Here is an 18,703-nt window from a genome sequence, read left to right as displayed (position 1 = left end):
GCAGAGTGAGGACCCAGGCCGGCCGGGCCCTGGAGATTGTGGGGCCAAGGATCTGCCCCAGAGAGCAGTGCTAGGCGCCAGGGGGGGCCTCCTGGGGCCCCTTCCCACTCCCCTCAGACCCCGACTTGGGAGCCCCCTCCCTCATCGGGGCTGCAGTCCTGGCCTCCACAACCGCCCTGCCTTCTCCCAGTCCCCCACCCCCCACGGTCACCATCGCAACAGCCACCAGCATGTCCCTCAGACCCAGCTCCACACACAGGCTCCTGGGCAGGTGCACCCCCACACCCTACCCTAGGGGTGCATCCTGGTGAGCATGCAGCGCTGGCGCTGGTGCCCAGGGAAGCCCGTGTGCCCTCTGTCCAGCCCTCAGCTTTCCTGGCCTTGCAGTGCCCGTGACTCTGGCTGTGGCTGGTAGGCTCCCAGGACCCTGTGCTGTGGGCATTGTCTCAGGCACTCGCCTCCCCGCCTGACAGTGCAGGGCCCGTCACCTCGCTCCACCTGTTCCTCCCTGGCAGGGCCTCTGGAGTCTTGTTCTTTTACCCGTCACTCGGCAGACGTCAGCCTCTGCGGTGCTGATGCTGGGGTCAGCGGGGAGACCGCTGCGGGGACGGGGGCTGGGGCCTGGGAAAGGAACTCATGGTGGATGGGTCTGCGTGTGGGATGGGCCCAGGGGTAGGAGGTCCCAGTCCTGTTCTGTCTCCCTGAAATGCCTTAACCTCTGAGGCCAGGTCAGTGTCAGGTTCATCTCCAGCTCCTCTCTGCCCAGCACCCCGAGTCGTTCCCAGTCTGTTGGTTGGACAGAGGAGTGAACCCACCAGCTGCCCATGGGACTGGGGCCTCGTGAGCCCAGGGACTGTTAGGCCCGGCTCCCAGCCCCGAGCAGGGGCCCGGAAACTGTGGCTAAGACTCCGCAGGCACGGGTTCTAGGAAATGGCACCACAGCGGGCGCAGTCACAGCTGACAGCTCACACAGCACTGCCACGGCCACCTTCTGTCCGGGCCTCGCACGAAGCCTGCGGTAAATACAGGGGGCAAAGGTCGGCTCACAGTTGTTCATGCGGAAAACAGCACAGTAATTAGTAATGACACGAGTCCACCTTCACACGCGCACACTGTGAGCCGACTTGCCCACCTTGTCTTACCGTCTCCACATCCTCAGGAGACTCAGACTCCGGAGGCAGGGACTGGCCAGGGCTTGGGGCTGGAGGAGGAGGGACCGCTGGGAGGCTGGGAAGGCCACCGAGGAGGGCACTGGTGGCCGGGCCCAGGAGGGAGCAGTAAGAGCAGGTGCTGGGATCCGATGTCGAGGAAGTGGCAGGGCCTCTCGGATGTGGCCTGGGGACAGAGGGAGCCTTGATGACGCCGGGAGCCCTGCTGCAGGATGGAGGCCAGTGCATTCTTGGGCGATCGGGGCTCTGGGGCTGGGGCCAGTGGAGACTGAGGCTGTCGGGGGGGTGGGGTTAGTCCAGCAGGTCCCACCTGCTCTGCCACTTCCTGGCCACACAGCCCTGGTGCTCTGCACCATTCCTGCCAGGGAGGTAGGGGGCGCTCTGCACCGTCCCTGCCAGGGAGGTAGGGGGCGCTCTGCCTAGAGAGCGGTGGTCAGTGGGGAGACTCTGCCTAGAGAGCGGTGGTCAGTGGGGAGACCACCAGGGAGGAGAGGGCGAGCAGCCTCTCGCAGAGCTGCCTGAGCATGGGGGACGAAGGCCTGGAAGGCTGAGACGGGCCTGGTGTAAGTGACCCGCCATAACGAGGAGCTGTGGGAAGGGGTGGTCAGCACCCAAGAATAGCCCACAGGGCCCCGAGCCCCTGGCTTAAAACCTGAAGTTTAGGCACCAACCATGGGGCAACTCGGGAGACTAAAGGTGTGCACAGGGCAAGGGAGAGGCCTGCATGGGGGTCCAGAGAGTGGGTGGCCACTCAGACTTGACCTCACCCCCTCTTGGCCTCGATCCATGCAGTGGGCAGGAGGCCAGCAGGTTCTGGAAGCCCCTTCCGCTCTGGAGGGCCAAGATTCCGTGTCCTGCTGGAACCTCCAGAGACAGGGAGGGCCTGCGAGGCCCTTGGAGCCTGTCTTGCCAGGTCCCTGTCTCAGGATCACATGGTCCACACCCCATGCCCGTGCCACACCCCCTCCACCATCATGGAGGGGCCTGGTGCTCATCCTGCTATCACTGGGTAAGGCCACCAGCTGTGCCCCAGCCCCAGCTCCCAGCTCCTGCTGCAACTCCCCTTCCCCCCACCCCCCACCCCCGCAGTGTGCCCCACCCTCCAGGCCTGAGCCTTAGTCCCCTGCACCTGGACAGGCACGGGCTCTGTCCCCTCCAGAGAGGGTCTCCATGTGAAAGGCTGCACGGGCAGTGGGTGAGCGAGGGCTCTGTGATTTGGGGTGGGAGGTGGGATTGCCCTCTGGTTGTAACCCCAGGCGAGGAAACTAGCATTTGTTGAGCAACTACTACGGGCCAGGACCTGGGCCGGGCGGGCTAAGTCGGGGGTTTGTTTGACCCTCACTGCAGCCCTGCAAGGGAAAGCTTGTCCTCATCCGTCAGGTGTGGGTGCTGAGGTCCAGCCCCCAGGGATGACCTCCTTGGCCAGTCAGTGAGTGACAGAGCCAGGGCAGTGCCCCAGTAGGTGGTCTGGCAGGGAGACAGGACAGGGGTGGGCCATGTGCCAGTCAGAACTTGGCCTGTGCTCGCCAGAGACCAGCCTGTGTGAGTCCGGGAAAGGCAGCAACCGTCTGGTCTTTGAGCTGCACCCTAAAACCCCAGCAGGCAGGAGGCCTCCCAAACCCTGGGCCAGCGCACAGGGCAGCGAGCTCCCCAAGCTGGCCACACCCTGCTGAGGGCTCAGGGTTGTAGAGACACTGAAAGGCAGGCCAGGGCCAGGAGGCTCGCCTTCTGCGGGAGGGACAGCGCGTCCCGTCATGGTGGACTTCGGCCTTGAAAAGACAGCTTGGTGGCCTCTGCTCAGGCAGCCCCCACGGTTACCCCGCAAAGCCCAGACACACACCCCACACACATAGGAGGCAAAGGCCACCCCGCAGAGCCCAGACGCACACCCTACACACATAGGAGGCAAAGGCCACCCCGCAGAGCCCAGACGCACACCCCACGCACATAGGAGGCAGAGGCCACCCCGCAGAGCCCAGACGCACACCCCACGCACACAGGAGGCAGAGGCCACCCCGCAGAGCCCAGGGGGCACACCCCACGCACAAGGGAGGGGGGAGGGCACCCCCGAAGAGCCCATACGCACATAGGGATGCAGGAGGCCAACCCCGAGGAGCCGAGACGCTCACAGGGAGGTAGGAGGCCACCCCCGCATGGGGAAGCCACCCCGCAGAGCCCAGACGCACACCCCACGCACTTAGGAGGCAGAGGCCACCCCGCAGAGCCCAGACGCACACCCCCATGCACACAGGAGGCAGAGGCCACCCCGCAGAGCCCAGACGCACAACCCACGCACACAGGAGGCAGAGGCCACCCCGCAGAACCCAGACGCACACCCCACGCACACAGGAGGCAGAGGCCACCCCGCAGAGCCCAGACGCACACAGGAGGCAGAGGCCACCCCGCAGAGCCCAGGCGCACACAGGAGGCAGAGGCCACCCCGCAGAGCCCAGGCGCACACAGGAGGCAGAGGCCACCCCGCAGAGCCCAGGCGCACACAGGAGGCAGAAGCCACCCCGCAGAGCCCAGACGCACACCCCACGCACTGGAGGCAAAGTCGGCTTCCTCCTCTCCCTGCACAGCTCTCGTCACAAGTTGAAGTTCAAAGGGAAGGCACCGGGAACTTGGTCTAAGTAGTGTCAGGACTCTGAGCAACTGGGGTAGGCATTCACTTAGTCACCACTCCCACACTCATGCCAGACTCCTTGCAGAGGCCCAAAGGCAGCTGCAGGAGTCAGGTACCACAGACGGATGGACAGACAGAATGAACTGGGGGCCTCGGGAAAGGCCTCGGGCCAGGCGCCCAGGGGAAGCTAAGGCAGGCAGGCAGGGCATCGCGGTCATAAAATAGTGAGGAGTCCATGGCCCTTCGCTTCCCAGCAGCCAAGGAAAGAGGGAAGCCCAGGCGGGCACAGTTCCCACAAGATCAAAGCTGCCAGATGCTCGGAAGAAACCCAGATGGGAAGGCTCCGAGGCCCGGGAGCCAGGCTCCTCGTGTGCGGGCCACCTGCGCCCCGGCGACCTGGCTCCGCCGGCCCCTCCTGCGGGCCTGGGGAGGATCACTCTCACCACGACAGGTCCTGTGACCTCAGTTGTGCCACAGCCACTCCAGCTCCTTTGAATTTGCAAAAGGGAAAAAAGCCCTAGACAAGCTTCAAGTGGACACAAACCAGATGCCTGTGGCGTCTCGTTCAGTGAGAACAGATGTTGGGCCCGGCCTCATTGCGGTGATGGATGGTGCGCGCTCTGCAAACCCCGGGCTCAGGGCCACAGGCCGGCGTGCTGGGGTGCGTGTGGGAGCCCCCGCGAGCGGCAGCCTGGGTTCGGCGCCTGAGCCAGGCAGGGCCAGGCTTTAGGAACCTGGCCGGGTGTTAAATACCAGCCAGGCCCATCGGCACTGGCCCCCAGGAGTAGGGGGACCCTGTTGGTAGTACCTTTACCCAAGCCCACCCTCTGCAGTCTGCAAACATCGCCCTGTCCACCATCATCATGATGGGTGTTCACCAGCAACCCCCGGAAAGGATGCCATTCTCCCATTTTACAGATGGGTAACTTGAGGCTCAGCGAAGCCCCACAGCTGGAGGGTCTCAGAGCCAGACTGGAACTCAGGGCTCCTGTCTCAGGAGACCCCCCTGGGTGGGGAGAGGAGGTGGCTTCTGTCCGAGGAGACGAAGCAGCTCTGTCTCTTTCCCTCCGCAGAGACGTGTGCCGTCAACAATGGAGGCTGCGACCGGACGTGCAAGGACACGGCCACGGGCGTGCGGTGCAGCTGCCCTGTGGGATTCACCCTGCAGCCCGACGGGAAGACGTGCAAAGGTCAGCCCGGAGCCGTGAGCAGTGCCCGCCTCGCTCTCGTCACGGCAGGCAGGCGAGCAGGGCTGCGCCTGCGATGCCAGCCGGTGGGGTGGGCATGGGACAGGAAGCTGAGCTGTTGTCCGCATGTCGGGGGGAGGGGCTGAGCAGAGGGAGGCTCGGCACCCGCGCCCCCACGGCGTCCCAGGGAATGCTGGTTCCACCGCGCTCCTCCAGGTCCCGGGGCACAAAAACTAGGCTCTCTTAGCAGAACTGGGCTTCACCGTTGGGTGACAGGTGCCTTCCTGGCCTCGTGATTCGTGTGGTTCCCAAGGGGCCGGGCTGGCGCGTTTCCTCACCCCCACGGCTGTGACCGCGTGGCGCAGGGCGACGCGGGAAGCAGGGTCTGCTCATCCCTGATGGGATTGTCTGCTCATCCCTGTTAAAAAGTAAGGACTCTGTGTCCTTGTCACTGGAGGAGTGAAGTGGGGGAGGGGGGTCTCAGCTGAGGGTGCAAAGGACCTGTCTGCGGCTGGAACAGGAGGAGCCGGGGGCTGAGGACCCTGAGCTTGGAGGCACGCGGCCGCTGCTCAGCCCCACCGCCCGGAGGCAGGAAGTGCCGCTCCCTCAGTCCCAGACGGGTTTTCTGGGCCCCTCCTGCGGGCAGGAGCTGGGGGACGGGATGAAGCAGTCTGTTCCTGAGGTCTTCTGTCGAGTGCAGAAGACAGATGTTCATGTTTCACAATCACGGGGATCAGTGTGAACCAGCCTGCTCGGGGCTGGACCGAGAAGTCCAGCTTGGCGGGAGCTGGAGGCCAGGCGGAGGGGCCGGACCTGGGCATGAGCAGGCGGAGGGCCAGGGAGAGGCACGGTCGGGGCAGCACCTCCAAGGGCATGGGGCTGCCGCGGGGCCTGGGCTTCCAGGTCCCAGAGGCAGGCAGTACCCAGGTCTGGGGAGGGGCCGGGAGGCCAGATGGTGCAGGGCCTGTGGGCCAGGGAAGGGGTTGGCCCTTCATCCTTTGAGCCTTGGTGAGGCCCCAAAGCTACTGGGCAGGGGCAGCCGAGGCCAGGTTTTCCCTGGGGGAGGGTCCCTGGCCGTTGCTGGTCTCTGGGCAGCTGCCACCTTCACCCAGGCTCCAGGGACACTGGCTTGGGCCCGGAGCGTGAAGGTGAAGAGGGGTCTGGATGCTGTCTGATGCATTAGGACTTAGGGTTCATGGACTAGTCTAGAATGCGGGATAAGGACATCCTAACGTCTTCATGGCAGGGACCCTGGAAACCAAACGTTGACCCCAGGCCCCAGGGTTTGGTGCTGTAGAGCCTCGGCTCGCAGCCGAGTCCCAGGGCTCCGCTCCTCAGGCAGCGTGTACATCCTGGTGTTGGCCGGACCTGGAGGGCGTGTCAGAGGACCGGCCTCAAAGGGGCCGTGTCTTCCAGAACCAGAAAGGTCGTTGTCAAGCTAATGGCTGGAGGTCAGGTAGCAGAGGCCTCAGGAAATCCAGAGGGATCACAAGGGCAGGTGGAGGCCGGGTGGGAAAGGGGGTTCTAGAGGACTCGCCCCAAGCCCTCGCTTTGTTTCAAGGGAGTAGGCAGTGCCCAGGTCCGGTCTCAAGGCTGCACCCATGACCTTGGGAAGGGTGTCCTGCTAGCAGGTCCTTCCGAGAGGAGGGCGTCTGGGGCCTCCACTTCTTGAGCTGGAGCCCGGGTTTCCTCAGGCACCAGCCACTCTTCCCAGCACCTTCCAGAACAGAGAACCCCACCCACCGCCTGTTCCTCTCCTCCCTCTCCTGCCTCTGCCCCTCCACCCAGCCCACTCCCCCAGCTCCTCCCTCTGCTCCCACCCGAAAGCCCTCACCCGCATGCCTCTGGGTGGCCAGGCTGCGTCCTCCCCCTCCCACACACAGAGTGCTGACCCTCGAACACTGACCATTTGAATGTTCCAGCAGATGGCTCGAGACGCCGCCCTCCTCTCAGCCCCCCAACTCCCTCGTTTCCTCACTCACCCATCCATCCAGTGAGCACCCCTGGGTGTCACTGTGCCAGCCTGTGCCAGGCCCTGAGCTCCCGACGGGCCTGATACCCACGCCCCGGCCCCTGTGCTTGAGGCCCTTCCATAGCCCTGAGGGCAGGCCCAGTGACAAGGGAGCAGCTAACTGAGAGAAGGTCAGAGAAGGCTTCCGGGTCAGTGTTCCCAGGGGCAGGCTGGGTGGGGGCTGCCCAGACAGGAGCCTGGGGCAGAGAGAGCAGGCAAGGGGGCCGGGCCCGGCCTGCAACGGGACTGGCCTTTCCTCTGGGACAGCGGGAGGTCACAGAAGACCCGTGGACAGGAAGGGGACTCTGGCCGCCGGGCGAGGGCTGGTGGGAGCACAGTGGAGAAGGAGGGGAGTCTAGAGGGGCAGGAAGTGAGAAGAGGAGCTGCCCTCCGAGCCCCCCCCCCCCACATGCCCCACGTCAGAATGAAGGTAGAGGAGCCATCTTTGCCCAGGGCTCCCACAGTGTGTCACGGCTGCAGCTGGGGGTTGCTTCCCAGGTGGTGACCCCAGCAGCCTGCTGCACCGGCCTGGCCTGAGCAAACATGCCTCCTGCCGCCTGTCTGGTTGCTATGACAGCCCTTAGCCGACAGGTCCAGATGGGGAGGGATGGCACCGCGGCTGCAGGGGCCTGAGGCGTCCCTGAAGGCAGTCCCACGTGCAGGGTCAGTCTCACCAGCGACACTGGGAGCCCGAGGCCCAGGGAGGTGCCTTTCCCTGCCCAGGTCACACAGCCGGCTGGGGCAGGGCTGAGGCGGGCCTTCGCTCTGCGAGAAGCTTCCAGTTAGAGATCCCCATCTTCCCATAATCCCCAGGGGAGGCAACAGTGGCGATGCCGGGGCCTCTGCCTGGGCAGGCCTCGCCGACTTCTCGTCTGCCTTCTCGAGGCTGCGGGGAAAGCGAGAGCAGCATGGCGAGGGGCGGGATGGGACCAGTCTCCTGCCTGGGACTCCGGCACCTGGCGCAGAGTGACCTTGCTCCCAGGGAGGTGCCTGTGGCACGGGACGGGGGCGTGCGGCCTCGGCTCAGGTCAGGCCCAGTGGGCGCTGCAACCTGAGTGGGCAGCCCTGCTGAGAGGGGCCAGAGGCCCAGGCGGAGCGCCCTTTCTGTGCTGCTTCCTGTGTACCCGTCCTGGAGGTCAGCTCTTCCTTCTCTAACTACCTGCTGGGTCCTGTCCGGAGGGGTGACCACCTGGGGGCTGAGGGCCGGCCCACGGGGAGCACCTCAGAGGCAGGGTCTCTTGACCGTCTGGCAGCTGGCCAGAGCCTAGAGCAAAGCTGGCAGGGCAGGGAGCTCAGGCTGCGGCAGCCCACAGGCCGCGTGGGAGGGAGACGGCTGCCATCACCCCAGGTGCCGGCGGAGGCCTCCTCCGCGGGACGCTCGGACTGAGGGTGAGGCGTGGGGCCGGGCCACGCTCGTCAAGTGCTGAGTGAAGAACGGCTCCGACCAACAGGCCGGCATCGGGGTGGGCAAGCAGGAAGAGGCAGACTGAGCGTCTGCCTGCAGCGCCTCCACCAGCGGGCACTGCGAGTCCACTGAGCGCTGACCCGTGTCACTCTCTTACCCTCGAGGTGCTTCCGATCCTGGTCTCACAGACCGAGAGTCAAGGTCACAGCCGTGGGAAGGCAGCCGCCTGCCCCAGGCCTCACTGCCCTGCAGCTGCCCTCTCAGGTGGTGAGAGGACACAGGGCCCTCGGCCTCCCGTTGTCTTGCCCGACAGCACCCGATGCCACGTCCGGGGGAAGTGGTGTCACCATCCTCCTGACCCCCTGCTGAGCTGGGACCCCCCCATCCTTATGTTCAGTGCAGAAACTGAGGCCAGCCCTGGGCAGTGGGCACAGCAGGTAGGGAAGGGCGGTGCTGGGCCGTCACCCCCACTTGTAGCCCATGCTCCTCGCCCCGCGCTTGGCTCCACAGACATCAACGAGTGCCTGGCCAACAACGGGGGCTGCGACCACTCCTGCCGCAACACCGTGGGCAGCTTCGAGTGCGGCTGCCGCAAGGGCTACAAGCTGCTGACCGACGAGCGGACGTGCCAAGGTGAGCCTTCTCGGTGCCAGGGCGTGCCGTCCACCCGGCCCCTTCCCCTCCCGCTGTCCCGGCTCTGGGAGAGGAGGCGAGTGCGGGGTGGGGTGGTCCACCTGCCGGCTGTCCCGGCTCTGGGAGAAACAGGTCGAGTATTGGGGTCCTTAGCATGTGCGCCTGCCCTCCCCGCCTCCCTGTCCTTTATGACTCCAGGGCCCAGGGAGAGAGCAGCAGGGGTCCCAGGGGGCACAGCCCGTGGGTAGCAGAGATTATCAGCTGTGTCCCCTCCCCTCCTCCCATGGCCTCAGCGGTGGAGTGCTGCCACCTGGTGGAAGCAACAGCACACTGCAGGTGCTCTCCGCCGTCCTTTATAGGGTCCCGGCACCTGCTAGGAGCAGGGTAATGGGAGGAGAAATCTGGGCAGAAGCCAAGAATCAGAGCGCGGGATAAGTCCAGCCGACATCCCGGTTCAGAAGGAGCCCAGGGCGTGAGCAGTGGGGAGAGTGGTCGGAGGGCTTCCTGAGGTGGGGCGCGGGCGAAATGCTTGAAAAAGGCATTTTCCAGGGGGAGCCAGGGCGGTAAACCCACCCAGGAAGTGGCACTGCTGGGCTGAGGGAGCTTGGGGACCACAGCGGGAGCTCTGTGGGGCTGGACGAGGCCACTGAGAATACAGGGGTGCCCTGGGGGCCAGCTTTGGGAGGGGGTGCTGAGGGCCGGGCCAGGGAAGCCTGCCACAAGTACTGTTACGGTTTAGTTATTTCGTGTCCACAGGGTTCCAGTAGCTCAGCCACGCATGGCCGAGTCTGGCTGTGGGGCTTGCAGCTTCTGCCCGTGATTGCCGCTCAGAGCCTGGCTCCGAGGCAGCTCGAGGCCCTGAGGGTGCGGAGGGCCCAGGGCCAGCCCATCCAGGGGCTCAGCACAACCCAGGGCCAGGCTCCCTCTCAGGGCACAAGGGTGTGCTGGGAGCTCAGCATCTGTCCAGGCCCCAATCATGGCACTCTGCACTCGACTTTGTTTCTCCCTCTGCCCTGTGGGGGCTGAAAGGGGCCCCTGACTTGCATCCCCAGCTGCCCTGTGAGAGAGGCGGGAGCTGCCAAGGTGGAAGAGGAGGCGGCCACGTGTCTGCTTCTGGTCTCTGGCCGTGTCTTCTCCAGCCTCTTCCAGACTCATCTCTAAGGCCTGGGGCTCTGGCCATGCCCCACCCCTGCCCCCGCACTACCCAGGGCTCCCCAGCTCCAGCAGGGAGGGGTCTAAGCGCCTTTGCTTGGACTCAGGGCCCTGGGGATGGGGACCCCAGACACCTCCCCAGCCCCCCTGAGCTCCTCACAATCCCTGGGCGCCCTGTGCTGCCACCTCCCGCCTTTGCCTGCAGCTCCCTCCCGCACCCTAACTCCTTCATTGCAAACTAGCCCAGGAGCCACAGCATCAGCTCTCCCCGGACCCCCACCCAGAAGGGATCACAGCCTCCTTTGAGCGCCCACAGCACGTGTTATTGCAAACACACACGTATTCTGAACACGCGTGCAGTCACATGAGCTAACGTGCTCAGAGAATGAGCTCCCTCTGCAGGGCCCATGGAGAAGCAGGCGCCATCACCTGTCCCGCAGGAGCTGTTCTTCTCCGAATTCTCGGCAGCTCAGACCTGTCTCCTGTGGGCATGTGGCTTATTCCATCTCCAGCAGCAAGCACTCTTCCTTTTCACCCCGGCTGCCAGGAAACTCAGAGTCAGGTTTCACATGCTGTCCAGGCCCTTACTCCCCTCATGGGCAGCATATCTCCCCCTGCTCCTGTCTGTCTGCTGTTTCCCTTGTTTCCTGAAGAGGCATGTGGGGTGATGGGAAAACATACTTTGGTCAGCAACCAGGAGGCCTGGCTTCATGCCCCAGTTCAGCTGCGTCCTTAGCCCCTGTCAGTTTCCTGCAGGGGTGGGTTAAAGACCAATCCGGCCGGTGTGGCTCAGTGATTGAGCATTGCCCTATGAACCAGGAGGTCACAGTTCGATTCCCAGTCAGGCACATGCCTGGGTTGTGGGTTCAATCCCCACTGGGGGGCGTGCAGGAGGCAGCCAGTCAATGATTCTCTCTCGTCGTTGAGATTTCTCTCTCTCTTTCTCCCTTCCTCTCTGAAATCAATAAAAATATATTAAAAAAATTAAAATCCAATCCTAATCACAGTTAACTGTGGGGTATTAAAACGGCAGAAATTCATAATAACCCTTCCATTCAAGATATTCCCACCTTGCCCACCTCCAGAGAAGACACGAGGTGGCTCCTGGAAGCACAGGCAGTGGAGACAAAGGAAAGCCAGGCAGCGACAGGAAGCCGGTGGGCTGTGCACTGAGCCGGCCCCGGGGCAGGCGTGCCCCTCCACCCACCTGACACGCCTCCCCAAACTCTCTCCCTGTGGCCACGCAGACGTTGACGAGTGCTCCTTCGCGCGGACCTGCGACCACATCTGTGTCAACTCCCCAGGCAGCTTCCAGTGTGTGTGCCACCGCGGCTACACGCTCTACGGGACAACCCACTGCGGAGGTCTGCAGCCCGCCCTCCAAGGCCACCTCCCCCCGAGGCACGCGCCGGCCGCACGGCCCCCTGCACCGCACCCCACACCCTCCCCCTCACCCTCACCCTGACCAGCCTGGGGGGCTAAGGGAGGCTGGGGACTGGTGGGCAGAGGGGCTCAGCCAAAGGAAAGGCAGGAGGATAGGGGGGGCAGCAAGTACCCACTGGGTGCTAAGCCTTGGCCAGGTTGTGGGCAAGGAAACAGCTACAGGGAACTCCCGTCTGGAGGAGGGTGGTCGCCACAGAGAATCCCGTGGGCAGTTCATTCAGTGGGAGAGGTGGCGACAGAGAAGGGCAGAGCAGGAGGCGGTAAGGGATCCTAAAGGAGGAGTGGTCGGGTCAAGGTGAGGGGGAGCCTGTCAGAGGGGTCAGCCTGTGCAAAGGCCCTGAGGCAGAGTGACCCAGAGGCAGCCAGGGAGGCCAGAGCCCCGTGAGCATGGCGGGAGGTGCAGGTGGGATATGGGGCTTCATGAGCCTGGAGGGGACTTGGGCTCTATTCCCTGTGAGAAGAGAAACCGCTGGAAGCTTTACTCAGGACTGGGACATGGCCAAGTTCATGTACCGAGACTGCTCTGGCTGCCATGTGTTTAGGAGAGTGGGACCCGGGCACCAGTGTGGAGACGGCTCCAGACATGGGAGCCAGAGCTGCCGGAGCTGCCGGAGCTCGGGCAGGGCGGGAGGGGCGCAGAGGAGGCACAGACTTGGGACTGGCAGGTGTGTGCACACGCGTCCCCTGTGGTCCTGGGTGTCTCTTCCCTCCCTGTGCCTGGGGCAGCCGTGAGGGCTCGCTGGGTGGGGCAGGGAAGTGATCGGGCACAGCTGGTGCTGGGGGTGGCACCTGGGGTAGGCTGCAGGGACTCCCCAAAACCTGGGCACCAGCTTCCCTGGGCCGGCCGTTCCCCAAATGTGGGCGGCCGGGTGCTCACAGTCGTGCACCCAGTGTGAATGCAGTCTAGCCCTCCCCCACGACGGGAGCTTTTGGCCTTTGGCGGTCCGAGGAGGAAGGGCTCAGAGGTGACAGGAGGCGGGGCTGGGAAGGGCCTGTCCCAAGTCCCACGGTGAGAAGAGGCCGCAAGGTCCCTGGGCCAGTGCTCCTCCTGCCCCACGACCTGATGGGAACTTTAATTTTGTGCCACTGCTCTGCCGGGCCCCCGTCTGAGCAAGAGGGGTGTGTCAGTGTGTGTGGGAGTCTTGTGTGTGCTCACGTGTGTGTGTTCACGGGTGTGTGCATGCTTGGATGTGTGATGTGTGCAGCCCCGTATCTGCACAGTGAGTGTCAGGCTAGGGTCAGGGGATTCCCAGCCCTCCTGCCCCGAGGGCGTGGCCTGGGCTGACCAGTCCTGCCCCTCCTGCCCTTACCCTCTGCCCTCCCCCCGCCTGTGCTGCAGACGTGGACGAGTGCAGCATGAGCAACGGGAGCTGCGACCAGGGCTGCGTCAACACCAAGGCAGCTTCGAGTGCGTCTGCCCCCCGGGGAGGCGACTCCACTGGAACCCGGAAGGACTGCGTGGGTGAGTGCCCTGGGGCAGGTGCCCTGGGGTGGGCATCGCTGGGACCCACCCTCTGTTCCGTGCCTGGTGGGCAGGGAGGGGCAGTGGCTTCTGCAGGCAGGTGCTGGGCAGGAGCCTCTGCTGCTGGCCCCTGGCTGACAAGAATGAGGCCTACAGAAGCGAGGGGACGTGGTGGCGGAGCACCAGGAGTCAGCTGAGCACAGACAGACCTGGGGGGTGGGGTCCTGGGCTCAGCATGTACAGCACAGCATGTGCAGTGGGCTCAGGAGGAGCTGGAGGCTCAGAGGAAGGGAGTGGAGGCCTTGGCTCCCCCTTGTCCTGCCAAGGAGCTGGTGGGGGTGGGGGTTCCGGGTGCAGCAGCAGCAGAGCCTGGGTGGGGAGCACAGGGGAGCATCCGGGTCTCTCCAGACCCACCCCTGCCCAGGCTGCCAGCCCCTCAGCGTGAGGCAGGCCTCCTAGAGCGAGGGATCCTCCGCCCTCTGCTGGTGCTCGGGGTCTGGACAGTCCCCCACACTCACTGGCTGCACAAGCACATACTGACTGCCCACCCTGTGCCGGGCCTGCTCTGGGTGCGGGGACTGCCCAGGGCAGCCAGCGAGCCTTGTAGCCCCGAGTCCTGTCTGCTCTGAGCCCGCTGGGACTCCTCCCAGAAGCAAAGCCCCAGCTCTCTGCATGGCCAGAGGCCGCTGCAGCCTGGCCTGGTGGCCGTCCCCTCACCTCCTTGCCCCACGTCACCCACTGAGCTCCTGGATGTGGTCCTCCCCCGAGCACAGGGGGGGCACACACTCCTGTGACTGGAGGCTCCTTACTCTGAGCACAACCCGGACACCATCCGCCCCCCTCACCCTCCGCCCTCCCGGTACTTCCCCTTTCCTTTCCTCCACTGCACCCCCCCCCCCCCCCGCCCCGACCTCCAGACACAATGGCTGTTCCCACCCTCCCGGGCTGTGGCTGTCCTCACTGGAGTGTGTGTTCTGCACAGCGAGCAGGATTGGGGGGCTGTCTTGTTCCCTGCTGAACCCCAGCACTAGAGCAGAGCTAGCAGCTAGTCACTCGTAGTATCTTTTGAGAGAAGAACGCCATCACTCAATACTGGAAATCAGGAAGTCAGACCTATCACGCTGAGCGGAGCGCACTGGTCCTGCCGACGTGGGCGAAGGCGTGTTGGGCTGTGTGGTCAGGTCTCGGGAGCATGGCTGGTGCTGAGAAGCCTGCCCGCCGGGCACTGCCTTCCTGCCTGGGGCTGTGCCCACCAGTTCCTTGGGGTCCTGCTGGGGCTGGTGTTTACCGGAGCTACGGAGCCAACAGACTTTCTCTAGGACATGCCTCTTTCTTCCTCTTGGGTTTTGGATTTGTTTTTATTAACAGCTTTATTGAGAGACATGCAATTCACCCATTTAAAGTGTGTGATTCGAACCCTAGCCTGTTTGCTCAGTGGATAGAGCGTCACCCTGCAGACTGAAGGGTCCCAGGTTCAATTCCGGTCAAGGGCACATGCCCGGGTTGTGGGCTCAATCCCCAGTAGGGGTTGTGCAGGAGGCAGCCGATCAATGATTCTCTCTCATCGTTGCTGTTTCTCTCTCTCTCCTCCCTTTCTCTCTGAAATCAATAAAAATGTATTTAAATATAAATAAATAAAAATAAAGAGGGCCCTAGCTGGTTTGGCTCAGTGGATAGAGTGTCAGCCTGCAGACCAAAGGGTTCCGGATTCGATTCCAGTCAAGGGCACGTACCTTGGTTGCAGGCTCCTCCCCAGCCTGGGGATTCCTGGTCGGGACTTGTGCAGGAGGCAACCAATCGCTGTGTTTCTCTCACATCGATGTGTCTCTCTGTCTTTCCCTCTCTCTTCCATTCTCCCTAAAAAAATCAATGGAAAAATATCCTTGGACGAGTATTAACAAAATAAATACATAAATAAACAAACAAGTAAAATGCTTTAAAAATAATAAAGTGTGTGAGTCGGTGGTTTGCAGCACAGTCACAGCTGTGCAACCCCTGTCAGTTCTAGAGCGTTTTCATTCCAAAAAGAAACCCAGCCCATAGCCGTCACTCCCCGTCTCCCTCCGGCCCAGGCCCAGGCGGCCAGTCAGTGTCTGCAGGGTTCGCTGACGTCGGAGCTGCCAGGGCCTCGGTCCTTTTTTTTTTTTTTAAATCCTCCCTCAAGGAGTGAGGATATTTTTTCCATTGATATTTTTCAGAGTGGAAGGGAGTGGGGAGGGGAAGAGACAGAGGAAAACATCCATGTGAGAGAGACCCATCCATTGGTTGTCGTCCACTTGGGACTCGACCAGGAACGGGGATTGAACCTGCCACCCAAGCACACGCCCTTGACAGGGAACGAACCTGAGAGCCTCCAGTCCTCAGGCTGATGCGCTCACGACTGAGCCGTGCGGCCAAGGCCCTCATTCCCTGTGCTGCCGAACGCTGCCCAGCGTACGCTGGCCGCGCTGTGTGTCCTCGTCAGCCGTGCACGGTGCGCTGCCCGCTAGGGATCGAGCCCGAATCCTGGGCCTGTGGACTCTGCCGTCTCCCGGCCCCTTCCCACCGAGACGGTCTGGCCCTGGGACAGGTGAGGGGGAGTCCCCCTCAGAAAGCCCCTTCCGTGGCCCCTCACACCTCTCTTGTCTTCCTTCTCAGACACAGGCGGGTGCCTTTCTCCGGCCAAGGCCTTCCCCCGGGCCCAGCTGTGGTGCAGCAAGGCGGGCGGGGTGGAGAGCTGCTCCCTCGCCTGCCCGGCCCACACGCACTTTGTGCCAGGTAACCCAGGCCGTCCCGGGATGGGCTGGGTGGGGGCTCCTTCCCCGGTCCAGCCCCCGCTCCTGCTGCTCCCCAGGAAGGAGCCTGAGGGGGGTGAGGCCCAGCCCTGCTCACAGAGTGGCCCTGGGCAGCTGCCTGGTCTCCACGGGCCACAGTGTCCCTCCGCTCCGCGTACCCTGTAGTCTCGTCGCAGAAAGGAATTGACACAGGCTAGGCCCTGACCTTCATCTCGTTCCCTTGCCCCTCGGAGGCCCGGGGGACCTGGGGCGCTGGAAGAGGGTGCCGGGTGCGCCTCACCACCCACCTCTCCGCAGACTCAGAAAACAGCTACAGTCTGAGCTGCGGGGTCCCCAGCCTCCAGGGCAGGACGCCGCAGAAGCGCAACGGCACCAGCTCCAGCACCGGGCCCAGCTGCGCAGGTAGCCTGGCCTGGCCGTGCGCCCCCCCGGGTGCTCCATGGTAGGGGGGGAGGGGTGGGCACGGCCCAGAGGGGAGCTTCCTGGGTGTTGGGAGCCAGCAGGCCGCGGGCTGGGACCACGGAAGGACTCCTCTGACCCCGAGGCGCCTGGACCCCAGCACAGAGTGGCTCGTTGACCCTGAGGTGCTGAATTTAGGGTGTGGGTTTCAGGGCCGCGAGTCCTACCCGCTGGAGCCATTAAGTTCTAAAAGCTCCTGAGTCAGCGCTGCCAGGGAAGACCCTGCCCCCAAGTGCCAGCGTGGCCCAGGCAGCTGCCACCCGGCAGGAGCAGGCTGTGTCCCCCGCCTGTCCCGTCCAGGCTGCGGACTCAGTGGCATGGCCTTTGCGTGTGTCTAACCCACGACGTGACTCTCAGCACCTGTGACTGCTGCTGCCTTAGTCCAGGGGCTCTGGTCTGCTCCTCCAAGGAAGCAGTGGTCAGGCATCTGAGACTTCCACCCTCCCTCCCGGCTGCCCTCTCTCCTCTCCCGCTTCCCTGAACACCCAGGCCACGGGAGCTGGCTCTGGGGTGGGGGTTAGGGTGCGGGCCTTCCTTCCTCCACAGAAGATTCTGGCTGGAAGGCCCTGGCTCCAGCCTGCCCCCACCACCCGCACTTCACCTTTCTCGGGCCTCACAGGGAGAGCAGTGAGGCAGCGGAGGGCCCCTCCCCCTGGCAGCCCCTCACACCCAGGCACTCCCTCTGCAGCCCCGGCCCCACCACCTCCTGCCCACAGGAGAGGCCACCACCTGGGGGACTTTGGTTTCCCCAGGTGCCCCCGCCACCCCCATCAGGCAGAAGGCGCGCTTCAAGATCCGAGATGCCAAGTGCCACCTCCGGCCCCGCAGCCGGGAGCCAGCCAAGGAGGCCCCAAGGCAGCTGCTGCTGGGTGAGTGGGCCACCCGGTACCAGCCCACACAGGGCGGGGTTACCGTGCCTGGGAGCTGGGAGCCAGGGCGGGGGCTGCTGAAAGCTACCCCTTGGCCCTCAGCCCAGCGGCCACACCTGCGCACTGTAGACCACGATGGGGTCCCTGGGAAGGTGGCCAGCAGGAAGTGGGACCATCGTCGCTGCCTCACCGGGGGTCAGTGAGCCCCCAGAGCAAGGGCTTTCTGCCTGGCTGTCCAGTGGCAGGAATCACGGGGCTCGCTCAGCAATGCGTTCCTCAGTGAGGGCGGCCCAGGAGGAGGTCCAGTGGAGACTAGCGGGGAAGCCTGGTGAGAGGGACCGGGAGGGAGGCAGCTCCGCTCTGCCTCCATGAAGATCGCCGAGCCCCTCAGGCTTGCTCCCCGCCCTGAGCGGAGCCGCCTGGTGCAGCTGCACTGGGATGTGCAGGAGGCGTCTCCGGGGATGGGCTCCGAGGGCCGGCAGAGCCGGCTCAGCCACCAGCCCCTCTGGCACCTAGAGCCAGCCCTGGCCTCCAGCCTCAGCTCCCCGTGTGCACCTGGGACCATGAGGCCATTGTGTGCACGGCTGGGTAGGACCTGCTCCCTGCCTGTGCCACTTGGCCACAGCGGCCCCTGCCTTGTCCAGAAAACAGCCACGTGACCTTTGTGACCCTCAAGTGTGACTCCTCCAAGAAGAGGCGCCGTGGCCGGAAGTCCCCATCCAAAGAGGTGACCCACATCACAGCAGAGTTTGAGGTGGAGACAAAGGAAGAGGCCTCAGGTGGGTGAGGGGTCCCCCGGGCTGTGGAGGGCGTCAGGGAGGCCCGCACACGGGGGGGTGGCAAGATCTGTGGGCATGGCGCTGGCTCCCAGCCCAGCCACAGCTGCTGGAGGTCGAGGCCAGCCTGGCAGGCGAGGACTGGCAGAGGAACTGCCCGGAGCCAGGATGGCAGAGGAGTCCCAGAGCCATGAGAGGAGCAGGGCTCAGGGCCCAGGGACAGCCACACGCCTCTCCACCCTCCCCGCCCTCACGGGGGCCTGGAGGGCTAACCCGCAGCCTTCCCAGAACAGACCAGCCAAAGGCCTGTCTTCCCGGGCTCCCCGGGCTGGTAATTCTGGCTCATGTTTCGTACCAACACCTTCCTCTTGGCTGTGAGTGAGTGGTGAGCGGTGAGAGGAGTTGAGATCTGTCAGCACATGTGGCTGTGTGTGCCCAGCCCCTGGACACTGGAATGCGGGGACCAGACCAGGGCCCCCCCACTGGTGGCACTTCCAGCCTCGGGGAGGCAGAGGTGCACACAGCCCACCCCGTGCTGGGGAGACGCGAGGTGGAGGGCGTGAGAACCAACGGGCACCTGAAGTCCGCCCCCGGGCGGCCCAGGAAGTCCTCCCAGAGGTGCCATGGGACTCGGGGCTTGAAATGAAAGTTCTCCCAAGGGAGAGGGGCCGGGATGGCATCCAGGCAGAGCAGTAGAACAGGCCAAGGCACAGGTCAGAGAGCAAGATGTGTCCAGA

The 18,703-nt window shown here is 64.2% G+C and overlaps 1 protein-coding gene across 1 annotated transcript in view; it reads left to right on the top strand.

Moving 5' to 3' along the window:
• Positions 1 to 17,969, top strand: part of LOC102432834 (signal peptide, CUB and EGF-like domain-containing protein 1) — a gene marked incomplete at its 3' end in the record, with an annotated part of 41,992 nt that extends 24,023 nt beyond the window's left edge. Inside the window, 10 exon segments of the mRNA XM_014449984.1 lie at positions 4,869 to 4,985; positions 8,909 to 9,031; positions 11,431 to 11,547; positions 12,966 to 13,019; positions 13,022 to 13,071; positions 13,073 to 13,088; positions 15,726 to 15,845; positions 16,160 to 16,264; positions 17,074 to 17,190; positions 17,835 to 17,969. Coding sequence (XP_014305470.1) covers positions 4,869 to 4,985; positions 8,909 to 9,031; positions 11,431 to 11,547; positions 12,966 to 13,019; positions 13,022 to 13,071; positions 13,073 to 13,088; positions 15,726 to 15,845; positions 16,160 to 16,264; positions 17,074 to 17,190; positions 17,835 to 17,969 — 954 coding nt within the window.
• Between the last annotated feature and the right edge of the window lie 734 nt (positions 17,970 to 18,703).

Source organism: Myotis lucifugus, unplaced genomic scaffold (genome assembly GCF_000147115.1).
Source record: "Myotis lucifugus unplaced genomic scaffold, Myoluc2.0 scaffold_1606, whole genome shotgun sequence".
Taxonomy (NCBI): Eukaryota; Metazoa; Chordata; class Mammalia; order Chiroptera; family Vespertilionidae; genus Myotis; species Myotis lucifugus.
The sequence above is the reverse complement of the archived record's forward strand: the minus strand, read 5'-3'. Positions and strand labels throughout refer to the sequence as shown.